Source organism: Mauremys mutica, chromosome 5 (genome assembly GCF_020497125.1).
Source record: "Mauremys mutica isolate MM-2020 ecotype Southern chromosome 5, ASM2049712v1, whole genome shotgun sequence".
Lineage (NCBI taxonomy): Eukaryota > Metazoa > Chordata > Testudines > Geoemydidae > Mauremys > Mauremys mutica.
In genome coordinates this window covers 2744072-2758410 of record NC_059076.1, presented here as the reverse complement: position 1 = coordinate 2758410, position 14339 = coordinate 2744072, and the positions used below count along the sequence as shown (strand labels likewise).

The 14339-nt window shown below is 46.6% G+C and overlaps 1 protein-coding gene across 1 annotated transcript in view; it reads left to right on the top strand.

The window, feature by feature from the left end:
• The window catches only part of LOC123371950 (butyrophilin subfamily 1 member A1-like), a 37543-nt gene extending 27197 nt beyond the window's left edge, over positions 1 to 10346 (top strand). Inside the window, exons 8-12 of the mRNA XM_045019865.1 lie at positions 7639 to 7671; positions 7769 to 7801; positions 8581 to 8601; positions 8699 to 8725; positions 9723 to 10346. Of these exons, the coding sequence (XP_044875800.1) occupies positions 7639 to 7671; positions 7769 to 7801; positions 8581 to 8601; positions 8699 to 8725; positions 9723 to 10225 (617 nt within the window). The 3' untranslated portion in view covers positions 10226 to 10346. The remainder of the gene's footprint in view (positions 1 to 7638; positions 7672 to 7768; positions 7802 to 8580; positions 8602 to 8698; positions 8726 to 9722) is intronic.
• The last annotated feature ends 3993 nt before the right edge of the window (positions 10347 to 14339 follow it).

Genomic DNA, 14339 nt, shown 5'->3' with positions numbered 1-14339 from the left:
CTAATGATGGAAAGTTCACTCGGCTCAGCCTGTGACCCTGGCCCCTGGGACACACACCCCACCCACCCCCATACAACAGTCTCCAAAGTGGCCGAATCCACCTAATTTCTCGGCTCAACACTCTATGGCAGCTTTGAAGAGGAAATTTTTGGATTCCTCTCAAAAAGCCACAAAAAAGCAGGCTACAAGTCATTGGGTAGAGAATCTACCACAAAGACATGAGCCTCAACAAGATCAACCACCTTGGTACTGACTGATCTACAACTGGGTACCCACGAGACAACTGGCTCCTTGGGTACTGGTACCATCAGTAAGCCTAAAAACCCAATGGGCACAGGCTATGGGAGTTCGGTACCATTGGGGCAGGGGAAAGGGGTGGTAAAGAGAGAACCAGCTCCTCTAGCTCATCTCTGATATAGTGCTCTAGGGCCTTGATACCACTACTTTGACTCTGCCGAAGACCAGAACAACACTACTGGCCATTTATCAGAGTGCAAAAGTCCCCCACTACTGTCAGCTTCTTCTACATCAGCCATTCCACTCAGCTTACCTCAGTGGTACCACCTGCTATTCTGGTATCACAGGAATTTCATTTTCCTACAGACTTGCTGGTTTCAGAGATGCCTGAGTCGCCCTGATTCGGCACAGACACGTTCTTGGTCCTGACCACATCTCGGTGCCCAGACATATATGCAGTACCAGTGGAGTCTCCCACAGCATCCATGACAGCTCCACTTCTTCCAAGTGACGATGAGGAGGATGAAGATGAAGATGACAAATTCTCCTCGGTCTCCTTGGAAGGCTCTCTGTCCCACCCAGAAATCTCTGCAGAACCATCTTACCACCATGAGAGACATGATCCATGCAGTTGGTACGGACACCCTTGGGTGCACCCATCAATGCCCTTTTCACTCCCTCAGTGACCATACGGGGACCCGTGGGCAGCCTACAGACTCCAGTTCTTGAGGGCCCCTAGTGTTGCTCATCAGGATAGGACAAGGCTGTAAATCAACATAGACTCATAGACTCATAGATTTTAAGGTCAGAAGGAACCATTATGATCATCTAGTCTGACCTCCTGTATAATTCAGGCCACAGAATCTCACCCATCCACTTCTATAACAAACCCCTAACCTATGTCTGAGTTATTGAAGTCCTCAAATTGTAGTTTGAAGACCTCAAGCTGCAGGGTTAAAGTCTCTTTTACCTGTAAAGGGTTAACAAGCTCAGTAACCTGACGAACACCTGACCAGAGGACCAATCAAGGGACAGGATAATTTCAAATCTCTGTGGAGGGAAGTCTTTGTCTGTGTTCCTTGTTGGCTCTGTGTTCGCTCTTTGGCTTTAAGAGAGGCCAGACATATCTCCAAGTTTTCCTAAGTATTTTCTTCTATTCAGTCTAATGAGTATTAGAAAAGCGGACTAGTCTTATAATTTAATTTCTGCATTTGCAATTGTGTGTTTGCTGAAGAATTCTTTATTTCTGTTTGCTGTTACTTTGATTATTCTGAGAAAGGAGGGGAGGAAAGCCTCTCCAGTTCTTATAAGTTAGACCCTGTAAATTTTTCCATCCTGGTATTACAGAGATAGTGTACTTTCTTTCTTTCTTTCTTTTAATAAAATCTTTTCTTTTAGAACTTGATTGATTTCTTCCCTTGTGTGGATTTTCAGGGGAAGGGGAGGGGGGGAAAAGTGAATCCCTCTTTGTTTTGATTCAAGGAATTTGAATCCAGGTATCTCTCCTAAGCACTAGGAGAGGGGAGGGGGGAAATGGGTTGTTTCCCTTTGTGTTGAGATTCAAGTTTGAATCTGTGTTCCCCAGGGAAAGTTTTGGGGGAACAGGGAGTGTGTCAGACACTTAAAACTTGACTGGTGGCAGCAAGAATCAGATCTAAACTAGGATTTTAGTTTAGAGGAGTCCATGCAGGTCCCCATCTTGTGGATGCTAAAGTTCCAAGTGGGGAATAAACCTATGACAGAAGACCTCAAGCTGCAGAGAATTCTCCAGCAAGTGACCCGTGCCCCATGCTGCAGAGGAAGGTGAAAAACCTCCAGGGCCTCTGCCAATCTGCCCTGGAGGAAAATTCCTTCCCGACCCCAAATATGGCGATCAGCTAAACCCTGAGCATGTGGGCAAGACTCACCAGCCAGCACCCAGGAAAGAATTTGCTGTAGTAACTCAGATCCCACCCCATCTAACATCCCATCACAGACCACTGGGCATACTTACCTGCTGATAATCAAAGATCAATTGCCAAATTAATTGCCAAAATTAGGCTATCCCATCATACCTTCCCCTCCATAAACTTATCAAGCTTAGTCTTAAAGCCAGATATGTCTTTTGCCCCCACTACTCCCCTTGGAAGGCTGTTCCAGAACTTCACTCCTCTAATGGTTAGAAACATTCATCTAATTTCAAGTCTAACCTTCCAAGTGTCCAGTTTATATCCATTTGTTCTTTTGTCCACATTGGTACTAAGCTTACATAATTCCTCTCCCTCCCTAATATTTATCCCTCTGATATATTTATAAAGAGCAATCATATCCCCCCCCCAACCTTCTTTTGGTTAGGCTAAACAAGCCAAGCTCTTTGAGTCTCCTTTCATAAGATAGGTTTTCAATTCCTCGAATCATCTTAGTAGCTCTTCTCTGTACCTGTTCCAATTTGAATTCATCCTTCTTAAACATGAGAGACGAGAACGGCACACAGTATTCCAGATGAGGTCTCACCAATGCCTTGTATAATGGTACTAGCACCTCCTTATCTTTGCTGGAAATACCGTGCCTGATGCATCCTAAAACCACATTAGATTTTAACGGCCATATCACATTGACGGCTCATAGTCATCCTGTGATCAACCAATACTCTGAGGTCCTTCTCCACCTCCGTTACTTCCAACTAATGTGTCCCCAATTTATAACTAAAATTCTTGTTATTAATCCCTAAATGCAGGACCTGGCACTTTTCACTATTAAATTTCATCCTATTCCTATTACTCCAGTTTACAAGGTCATCCAGATCTTCCTGTATGACATCCCGGTCCTTCTCTGTGTTAGCAATACCTCCCAGCCTTGTATCATCCGCAAACTTTACTAGCACATACCCACTTTTTGTGCCAAGGTCAGTAATAAAAAGATTAAATAAGATTGGCCCCAAAACCGATCCCTGAGGAACTCCACTAGTAACCTCCTTCCAGCCTGACAGTTCACCTTTCAGTATGACCCGTTGTAGTTTCCCCTTTAACCAGTTCCTTATCCACCTTTCAATTTTCATATTGATCCCCATCTTTTCCAATTTAACTAATAATTCCCCATGTGGAACTGTGTGAAATGCCTTACTGAAATCGAGGTAAATTAGATCCACTGCGTTTCCTTAGTCTAAAAAACCTGTTTCCTTCTCAAAGAAGGAGATCAGGTTGGTTTGGCAAGATCTACCTTTTGTAAAACCATATCTACCTTTTGTAAAACTATGGCAGACAGCACCGTGTTAAAACAACAACCTATGGCAAAAACTTAAAATAACTTGAAAATCATATTTTTAGGTGTCCCTGCAATTTAGGATTGCTAATTACCAAGCTCTTATGGTGAATTACAACCATATCAATTATTTTACATTAAACACCTTCACTGACCATCTCCCAGCAGCTTCAGGTGATCATTGTTGAGGGGCAGCTTCTTGCAAGGACATTGTTGCAGGCCCCTCTCTAAACACCGCTGGCACAGCTGCCTGCTTCATCTCAACAGCAGTGGGCATGTGGAGGGCTTCTTGGCTTCACCTTTCTGACTTTCCAAGGGAAGTCTAGTCTACTGTGGAGGTCCTTCCATTTGAAGGATCCAAATCATTTGCAGAAAAAATGGATGAATCCCTCCACAAACTAAAAGACTCTAGAGCCATGTCGTAGGTTTCACCCCCACTCCGGACTTTAGAGTATAGCTATGAGGACCTGCATGTGAACCCCTAAGCTGAATTACCAGCTTAGATCTGGTTTTGTTGCCACCACTCCCAAGTACTAACTCCCTTCCCTGGGTAGTCTTAAGAGACTTCTTCAAAAATTTCCTGGTGGACACCGATCCAACTTCTTGGAACTTAATAGAAGGAGAATTTAACCATCCTCCTTCCTTTCCCCCACCAATTCCTGGTGAGTCCAGATCCAATCCCCTTACATCTTAACACAAGGAAAAATCAATCAGGTTCTTAAAAATAAGACTTTTAATTAAAGAAAAAAAAAGTAAAAGAAAAAAAACCTCTGGGAGCGATTAGCATACCAGCTACTCTCACAGACAACAGATTCAAAACACAGAGGATGTTCCCCTGGGCAAAAACTTAGTACACAAAAGAATTCCCAATTTGATTATTCCTCTAATTGCAAAAGACAAAGTCACAAAAGAAAATAAACATAAACCTATTTATTCTTTTCTAAAACTTACTACTCTGATAAGAGGCTTGATCTTTTTCACTCCGGCCAAAACTGAAACTGACTAAAGGAAGGAAACTTCCCTCCTTCCGTTTGAAACGTCTTGTTCCCCCATTGGTTCCTCTGGTCAGGTGTCAGCTAGGCTAGGTGAACTTTTTAACCCTTTACAGGTAAAAGAGGCATTAACCCTTAACTACCTCTTTATGACAAGCCACTTTGCATTCACTGAGAATTTATGCAACTGCACAAAAAAGGAAATATAATAAATCACAGATGACAGACATCCCAGCCTCATAAATTTTCTCCTCCCCAGAGGCATTATGAACCCCAACAGAAAACACAATGAATAAATAGAAGATCAACTGCCCCACAATCATCAACATTACAGCCATCTACATCTATGAATGAATTCTGATGTGTTGTCTGAGGCCCCGAGTTACCACCCCCATTTTAATTTGCTGCAAAAACCCCAAAATCACCATTAGTTTGGCAACTGCCTTGCTCTTTTTCATCAAAACTGGGACCAAGTGGATTTTGGAGATTATCTCCACAGGATATTCGATCCATTTTACCTCCCTCACTCCTGCCTACCCCCCACCCTGGCCCTCCTCAGGAACCCGTCTCATGAGCAGCTTTTACATCAGGAAACAAGCTATCTTCTGAACATAAGGTTCTATAGAACCAGTTCCTACTCAACACAGAGGGAAGGGCTTCAACTCCAAGTACTTCCAGGTACTGAAAAAGAATGGTGATTGGAGACACATTCTGCATCTAAGATCACTCAACAAATTTGTAAAGATACAGTGCTTCAAGAAGGTTACTTTGGCAGCAGTAATCCCATCTCTGGACCATAGGAACTCGTTCTCGACCCTTGACCTACAAGATGCTTATTTCCATATCGCGATCCACAGAAGGTTTCTAGTATTCACTCTGAGACAAGACCACTTTCATTGTCTGCACTCAGAGTGTTCTCAAAGGTCCTTCCTGTGGTTGCAGTGCTCCTTCGCAAACAAAGAGTGATAATATTCCTGTATCTGGATGATTGCCTGCTCAAGGCATGCTCCTTTGATGATGCTTTGACACCCCCACAAAAGACTGTGGACCTATTCCTCCAACTGTCTCTAAAAGTAGACATCCAAAAGACCATATTAACTCAAGTATAACATCTGGAATTCATAAGGGCCTACCTAGATGCAGCAGATGCCAAAGCCTTCCTCCCCTTATGCAGGTTCAACACTATAGACAACTTAATCTCGACCACCCTCAGACCTTGGTCAGAATTGGTCTTCAACTACTGGGACACATGGTAGCAGGCACCTTTGTAATAAATCACGTGAGACTCCACAAATACTGCCTTTAGTGATGGTTCAGCACAGTATACATACCAAGCACACACAGTATAAACAAACTTCTATTGATGCCCTCAACAGTCAAAAACTCCCTCGACTAGTGGAAAGATCCTCCGAATGTCTGCTCAGGAGTTCCCTTCACTCAACCACCCTCAAACTCTGAACAAAGACTCTCTAGATGGATTTCAGACTCCATTACCCATTGCTATCACACTTATGGCATTCAGCCTTCCTGTACAGGTCAAACTCACTCCAGGAGATCTCTCTCTACTTACACCCCCTTACTCAAGAATGTTCCAGTCACAGACATGTGCAGAGCAGAAACTTGGACATCTGCTCACCCATTTGCTGAACATCATGTAGTCACCCACAACTCAGCAAAAGCACCTTAAAAGTGTGGGGGGGGGGCACAGGCCCCATAACTGTGGTTCCACCCCACATGCCATGCCCCCCCCAAGGCACCGCCCCTGCCCCTTCTTCCTGTGCTCACGCCACCCATTCCCCCCAAGGCCCTGTCCTCACACCACCTCATCTCCCCAAGCCCCTGACCTTGCACCAACCCTTCCTCCAAAACCCCAATTTGACCCCTCCTTCCCCACAAGACCTTGCTTGCGGCTCACTCCTATCCCCCCACACTTGACCTTACAGCTGCCAAAAAGTTGGGGGAGGGCCTAACCCCTTGATCCCCCCTGTTCCGGCACCCCTGCATCTGGTGCTATATTTTATTCCAGTGTCTGATGCTCAGTACTAGACTCGACTCTGAAACTCCACCCCTCCATTAAGGGTACTGCTGCAGCGTTGCTGAGAGCAGAGCAACCATAGAGACACCACTGAAAGAAGACGAAAGGGTTACTCACCTTGTGCCGTAACTGTGGTTCTTTGAGAGGTGTGTACCTGTGGGTGCTCCACTACTTGCCTCCTTCCCCTCTGTTTTGGAGCTCTTACCTGTGAGCTCTGTGGTAGAGAAGGAACCGGGGGCAGTTTGTCTGCACAGTGCTATATTGACCTAATGCAGAGCACAAGATGGGGAGAATGTATGTGTGGTCCAAACAGAAACTGCTACCTAAAATCTCTGATGTGAGGCCCAGGGGTATGAATACACAGAGTGGAGTACACAGAGGGACACATCTCGAGGATCTGCAGTTACTGCACAAGGTGAGTAACCCTTTCTTATCCCATTTTACACTCAGGGAACTGAGGCCCGGAGATCAGGGCCCCAATTCAGCTAGAATCAGGCTTAACTTTAAGTGTGTGAATAATCCCATTATTATAAGTCAGTCTCTCACTGTCAGGCATTTTTTTCCAGCCCTCAATTAATTTTTGTGGCTCTTTTCTGCATCAAATTCTCCAGTTTTTCAACGTCTTTTTTTCAAATGAGGTCAGCCAGTTGTTCAGGCAACCCCACAGCCAGGTGCACTGGCTGCCAGCCACTGCTGGAGTGGCTCAGGGCAGCTGGTCCCAGGGACCACCTGAGCAATGGTCCCTCGGGCGGCCGGAGCAGCTGCTGCTCAGTGGCCCCTGGCAGCTGGTGCCACTGGCCCTGCTCCCCCTCCAGCAGCGGCCCCCCTAAGATTTATTTAGGGGTACTTATAGTATAAGTTATGAACTGGTCACGGTGAATTTTTTTGTTTATTGCCCGTGACCTGTCCACAACTTTATCTAAAAATAACCGTGACTAAATCGTAGCCTCATGCATGGTACAGGGGTGACTGAGTGAAGGTTTAAGGTCTGTGATATACTGGAGGTCAGACTATGATCCTGCTGGCCTTAAACTCTGTGAATCTATGAGTTTCTGTAAAATAGCAGCTCTTTGCTAGTATTAGAAGGGACCATTGCCTCCCAGAATCTCACCTCTTTCACTCTTCTTTCTTTAGAAAATTTACAATCTGAACTGGAGAAAGAGAGAGGTAAGTTCCTGGGACAAGTTCCCTGAAATAACAGTAGAAATAACCCAGTTAATGTAACAACATGAAACCTCACCTCTTTCTTCCTTTTCTCCTCCAGAGATTTTGCGCTCTGAGCTGGAGAGCGAGAGAGGTAAATGTCTGGGCTCTCAGGAGGCTTGAACGATTTTCTCTCACTGTACATAGTCAGACAGACTTTGGCTTCTGTCTCTGCGCTATCTGTTAGGAGAGGCTCTGGGAATCAAACGGACGGGGAGCTCTGACTAATCACAGAGGCGGGTAACTGCTCCATAGATAAGGTTGCTGCTCAGTTTCCATCATAAGCCTGATTTTAGCCCCCTCTTTTCAAATCTGCACACAGGGGAGTGTCCGTATCCAAAACTGGGGGGTCTGCCTGGGCCAATGTACCTTTTTGCTACTGAATTTGAAGGAATGGTGGGGTGGGGGGGATCCTGATGCCCTGGAAACGGGCTCAGCACAGTCTCAAAGTCTCCTAGCACTCTCTGACCCTTTGAGGCACAAACTCAGTGAGAAGGAGCCAGCTGATGTTGCTGGGTCCATGAGCTGAGATCCAGTGTCCAGGGACAAGGGTTAGCTCATTAAACCCTCACTTCCACGTTATCAGGGCTTAGCCCCTCGCCAAGCTGCCTGGCACATGGGGAGTGTGGACACTACACCACAGGTGAGCCCGGCTAGGGCAGAGCCATGGGAGCCCAGTGAGGGTCAGATGCCAAGAAGGGGGGTGTGATCCATGGAGAGATCTATGAGGATGGAGCTCAGGCCAGGAGACCTGGGCAGAAAGAGGCCAGCAGAGAGCACAGTGGAGAGGGCACAGTGGCCCTTTAAAGGCACATTCCCTAACCCAGGAGCTGTTGTAGAACTCACTGCATATTCATGTCTCTCTGTTCGCAGAGAAATCCCTGGCTGAACTTGGTAAGTGCCATGTGCCTCCTTTCCCGCATATGACATTGGGTCCTATGCCAGCAGGCATGCTCCGGGGACTGCTCACCTCTTGTGTGTTTGATTTCAGGCTGGAGTAAAGTCAGCAAAAATTCAGGTGAGCGAAGCTGGTATTTTAATGACACACACACACACACACACACACACACACACACACACACACACACACACACCCCACTCTGCTGCCCACAGATGCACACATGCCAGAAGTCACAGGGAAAGAGCAGTATGGTCAGCAAAAATGCCAGATTCGTCCCCAGTTTCCTGGCATGAAACAAATGCTCACACTTAACTATGGAGTCACGAGTGCTCCAGTGTAATTGCAATACCTTAGAGTGCTCCTGAGGCCAGGAACTTACCCGCTGTCAGTTCAGGGGGGTAGGTGCTCACAGAAGTTGGTAATTATGGTTCAGAGTTGGGGTTTTACTGGACACACATGGTGAATTCTCATGTATTGTGTTGTTAATTGACTTCATGAATTAGAAGGGTTCTAGGAAACTGTAAATTACCTTAACTGGCTGTGGGTAATTGTCTTAATGCTTTTTGGACTGTGGTGAAATCTCTGTTTTTACAGAGCTGTCAATCAGTAGCTCTTTGGCCAATTCAGTTCAAATTTGGTAGAAAAATTCTACCTCAGACCCAGACCAAATCTACCAAATTTGAGCCTGATACGACTCTGTGGGTGTTAGAATAGAGGGCTCCCAACTCAGGTGTAGATTGGAGACTCAGTTGTGGTGTTAGCTGTGGAGATGTGGGAGCGGCCCCACAGCACAGATTTTGTGGTAGGTGACTACTGAGTTAATGTAATGGATGAAATGATGACCGTGTGTGTAACACCTGTGCTCACTCCTCACAGTGCCCTCGGTAGAGGTTACAGACAGGCCCAATGGAAGCTAGAGGCATTTCCAGCTCTTTCAGGGGAATCATTTGCCCCTAGTGCCTGGGAGGAGCGCTGCAGTGAAATGAAGAGAAGCAGGTCCCCAGGAGGTAGAGGCTGGAAATCAGTGTCCTAGCTAAGTAGAGCTGGGTGGTAGGATGGGAAACAGCCCCTATGGGTTGGGCTCTGCCCCTGATGCTCTGCCCCATCTCTGCAGCGATGGTGATTCTGGATCCGGACACGGCTCACCCCAGCCTCCTGGTCTCTGAGAATCGGCGATCTGTGAAATGGAGAGGCCTGCGGCAGGATGTGCCTGACAACCCTGAGAGATTTGACTGTGAAACCTGCGTGCTGGGCTTGGAAGGGTTCACCTCGGGGCAACACTACTGGGAGATAGACTTTGGAGGTGGTAGGACCTGGGCTGTGGGGGTGGCCAGAGAGTCTGTCAGGAGGAAAGGCTGGATCAACTTTTCTCCTGAGCAGATGATCTGGGCCGTGGATCAGTGTGGGAGCCATTACCGGGCTTGCACTTTTCCGGATACCCTCCTGCCCTTGACTATGAGCCCCGGGAGGATCGGGGTGTATCTAGACTATGAGCAGGGCCTGGTGTCATTTTATCAACCTGGTATGGAGACCCCAATCTACATTTTCACCACCTCTTTCACTGGGAAGCTCCACCCTTTCTTCTGGGTGTACTCCCCAATCACGCTGTGTCCCTGAGATATGGCATGGGGGGAGATAGCACCTCTCATTGGGGCCCAGCACTGCCCATGTGAGTCTGGCTGTTCATTGCACTGAGCTCACACAGAGGTGGCTTGAAGCCACTTTGCTTTTCAGTGTTAAAGTGGCTAGTAACTTCTGAGGATGTGGCTGCTTCCGGCTGAAGGCATGTGCAACATGCCAGCAGCACACTAAAGATGTGCAGTGTATGGATACCAAATACATCATTCCTTCTTTTCTTTGTATATGCACAGCTCTAATGCAATTGGTCTGGCAGTAAGGATTGCTCATTGGATGAGTATTTATGCTAATCAGTACATGAACACTAGAACTGGCTGGAAAATACATTTTAACATTAAATAAAAATATCAAAGAGGTGTTTGTTTTGTTGTTTTTCTGAAATGGGCAAATTTTTCATTTTTCAAAATTTCACATTACCTATTTTTTATTCTCAACATTTGGGATTTTACAAAATGAATATTTTCACTTTTGAAAATGCTACCATGTGATTAAGCTGAGGGCTCAAAATTGGCAAAGCAGAAGGAATCGTAATATTATGGTGATGAGTAAGAAGCAACATAGAATAGAACCCAAAAACAATACATAATAAGATCCTCCCCTCCCCAAATAAAAGGTTTAGTTGCAAATTTTGTAGTAATGCAAAAATCTCAAGAAAATCCAAACATTTTCACACAAAAAATCAGTTTTTCAAAACTGGCCAAATTTCCTCAAAATACTTTTTTAATTAAAATATTTGTTCAGCTCTAATTAACACCTGTAATTGCATATATCAATGAATGTTTCCTAGTTCTTAGTTCTGTAATTTCTGAACTGACCATCATAGATAAGTGGAAGTCAGGTCACAAGGAGTAAGAACATGTGTCAAACTATGTCCTGAAATATCACATTGTCCACAATGGATAAAAGGCTCCAAGAAAGCTGATTCCTAACCAGTAACCATGTTCTGTGACAATATTGGTGAACAAAATGGAGTCAGAGGAATGGAGGGAGCTCCAGTTCTCTAGATGAGTGTTGTACCTTTGTTGCCAAGAAGGCTAACAGCATTTTGGGCTGTATAAGTAGGGGCATTGCCAGCAGATCGAAGGATATGATCATTCCCCTCTATTCGACATTGGTGAGGCCTCATCTGGAGTACTGTGTCCAGTTTTGGGCCCCACACTACAAGAAGGATGTGGAAAAATTGGAAAGAGTCCAGTGGAGGGCAACAAAAATGATTAGGGGGCTGGAGCACATGACTTATGAGGAGAGGCTGAGGGAACTGGGATTGTTTAGTCTGCAGAAGAGAAGAATGAGGGGGGATTTGATAGCTGCTTTCAACTACCTGAAAGGGGGTTCCAAAGAGGATGGATCTAGGCTGTTCTCAGTGGTAGCAGATGACAGAAAAAGGAGTAACGGTCTCAAGTTGCAGTGGGGGAGTGTAAGGGTGTGGACTCACCCCTGCGATGCCTCCTGCTGGTCATCCTCAGGAATTACTTCATTTTCCAGCCAGGAGCACCCTCTGCAGGCTGGTGATCCTCCTTACCACTGCTGGCCCGTGTCCCTCCCAGGACCCCCGATCCCCCTTTAACTGGGTGCTGCCCCCTGGCAGTATCCCCACAGTCTGGGTCTCCCCCTCCCAGGGGAACTCCCACCCACTATCCCCACTTTGCCTCAGTCTTGGCTACAGCCCAGTCTCCATCTAGGCTCGTTCACTGGGGTTGACTGCAGTGTCAGCCACTCATCACAGGAAATGGGGGGTTGGACCTGCTGCCTCTGGCTACCCCAACCCCCACCACCACTGCCCCCTCCACTACCCCCGCAGGCTGCTTACCATCAGCCTCAGCTCCTACCTCTGTGCTGGGAGAGAAGCTGAGCCCTGCTTAGGGGGCGGGGCTTCTCTGCTTAGGGGTCCTATAAAGGTAGCCAGCCAGTCAGGCAGCAGCATAGACAGCTGCAGCGGCACTGAAGCCAGCAAACAGAGCTGTAAACAGGGGAGTTTCAGTGGGAGTTGACAGGGGGAGGTTGCGGGGGAGACTTAGAGACCTAGGCAGAGGAACTGACAGGCTAGTGAAGGGAGTGGGTGGTGTTCTACCAGTGTTCTGGTGCCTGTTGGGGGTTTGTTTTGGTTTGTGTGTCTTGGACTAACAGGTGTTAGGTGGGAAGGCTATGACCGATACAGAGGCAGCAGTGAAAGACACAATGAGGATGACCGGATGTGGAAGCTGCGGCATGTACATGATCTTGGAGGGGGTACCTGATAAGAGTTTCATCTGCATGAAGTGTCGCCTGATAGAGCTGATGGAAGAAAAGATCCGAGGACTGGAGATGCAGGTGGAAACTCTGGTCAAGTTTAGAAGGGAGTTGGAGTGGATGATGGAGCAAAGACATGAGGAGGCTGAAGGGACAATTTCAGACTTGCAGATGGAAGCAGGACCAAAGAATTCTGAGGGGAGACTGCTGGGTGACGACAGTGGATGGTGGAAGCATGTGACTAAGAGAACTAGGCAGAGGAAAAGACGGGCCAGTGAAGAAGAAATAGAGCTCAGGAACAGGTTTGCAGAGTTGGAAAATGAAGAAGAGACACAGCAAGTGGTCGCTGAAGGTGAGAGGGCAAGGAAAAAGAGAAGAGCAGCTAGCCCTACCGGAAGCGGAGAAGAGTCAATGGAGACAACACCAAATATGAGCCCCAGGAGAACACAGGATGGGTTGTGGAGGATTGCAAGGGTGAATAGGAATCGAGAGGACTTGCAGCCAGTGGGAGCAGGGGATAGACCGGAGAATCACACCGTCACCAGGAAAAGGCAGGTCTACGTGATTGGGGACTCCTTACTGAGAAGAATAGACAGGCCTGTAACTAGAGCTGATCCGGAGAACAGAAGGATGTGCTGTCTGCCAGGTGCTAAGATACGGGATGTGGACCTGAGGTTGAAAAGGATCCTAACAGGAGCAGGAAAGAATCCGCTGATTGTCCTTTATGTGGGAATGAATGATACGGCTAGATTCTCGCTGGAACGTATCAAGGGAGACTATGCCAGACTGGGGAAGATGCTTAAGGAAATCGAGGCTCAGGTGATCTTCAGTGGGATTCTGCCTGTTCCTAGAGAAGGGCAACAGAGGGGTGACAAGATTATGGCAATCAACAGATGGCTCAGGCAGTGGTGCTATAAGGAGGCTTTGGGATGTACGGCCACTGGGAAGCATTCATGGACAGAGGACTGTTCTCTCAGGATGGACTTCACCTGAGTAAGGAGGGAAATAGGCTTCTAGGATGGAGGCTGGCACAACTGATTAAGAGAGCTTTAAACTAGGCATTTGGGGGCGATGGCTGGGAGATGTCCAGGTAATCTCCACGCTGGAATTTAACACTGAGAGGGAAGAAAACAAAGTAAGAGAGGATACAGCCGTGGGCAGAAGAATGGACATAAGGAGGAAGGGTAGTGTAGATACCAGTCTAATGGGTGAGGCTGGTGGTAGAATGTCTGTGCCTAACCCCCAGGTAAAGAATGTCAGTGAAGCCAAACGGCAAAAATTAAGCTGTCTGTACACTAATGCGAGGAGCCTAGGAAACAAAATGGAGGAACTAGAGCTACTGGTGCAGGAAGTGAAACCGGATATTATAGGGATAACAGAAACGTGGTGGAATAGTAGTCATGACTGGAGTACAGGTATTGAAGGCTATGTGCTGTTTAGGAAAGACAGAAATTAAGGCAAAGGTGGTGGAGTAGCATTGTATATCAATGATGAGGTTAACTGTAAAGAAATAAGAAGGGATGGAATGGATAAGACAGAGTCTGTCTGGGCAAAAATCACATTTGGAAAGAAAGCTACTAGAGCCTCCCCTGAGATAGTGCTTGGGGTGTGCTACAGACTGCTGGGATCTGATTTGGATATGGATAGAGACCTCTTTAATGTTTTTAATGAAGTGAACACTAATGGGAATTGTGTGATCATGGGAGACTTTAACTTCCCAGATATAGACTGGAGGACAAGTGCTAGTAACAATAATAGGGCTCAGATTTTTCTGGATGTGATAGCTGATGGATTCCTTCACCAAGTAGTTGAAGAACCAACAAGAGGGGATGCCATTTTAGATTTAGGTTTGGTGAACAGTGAG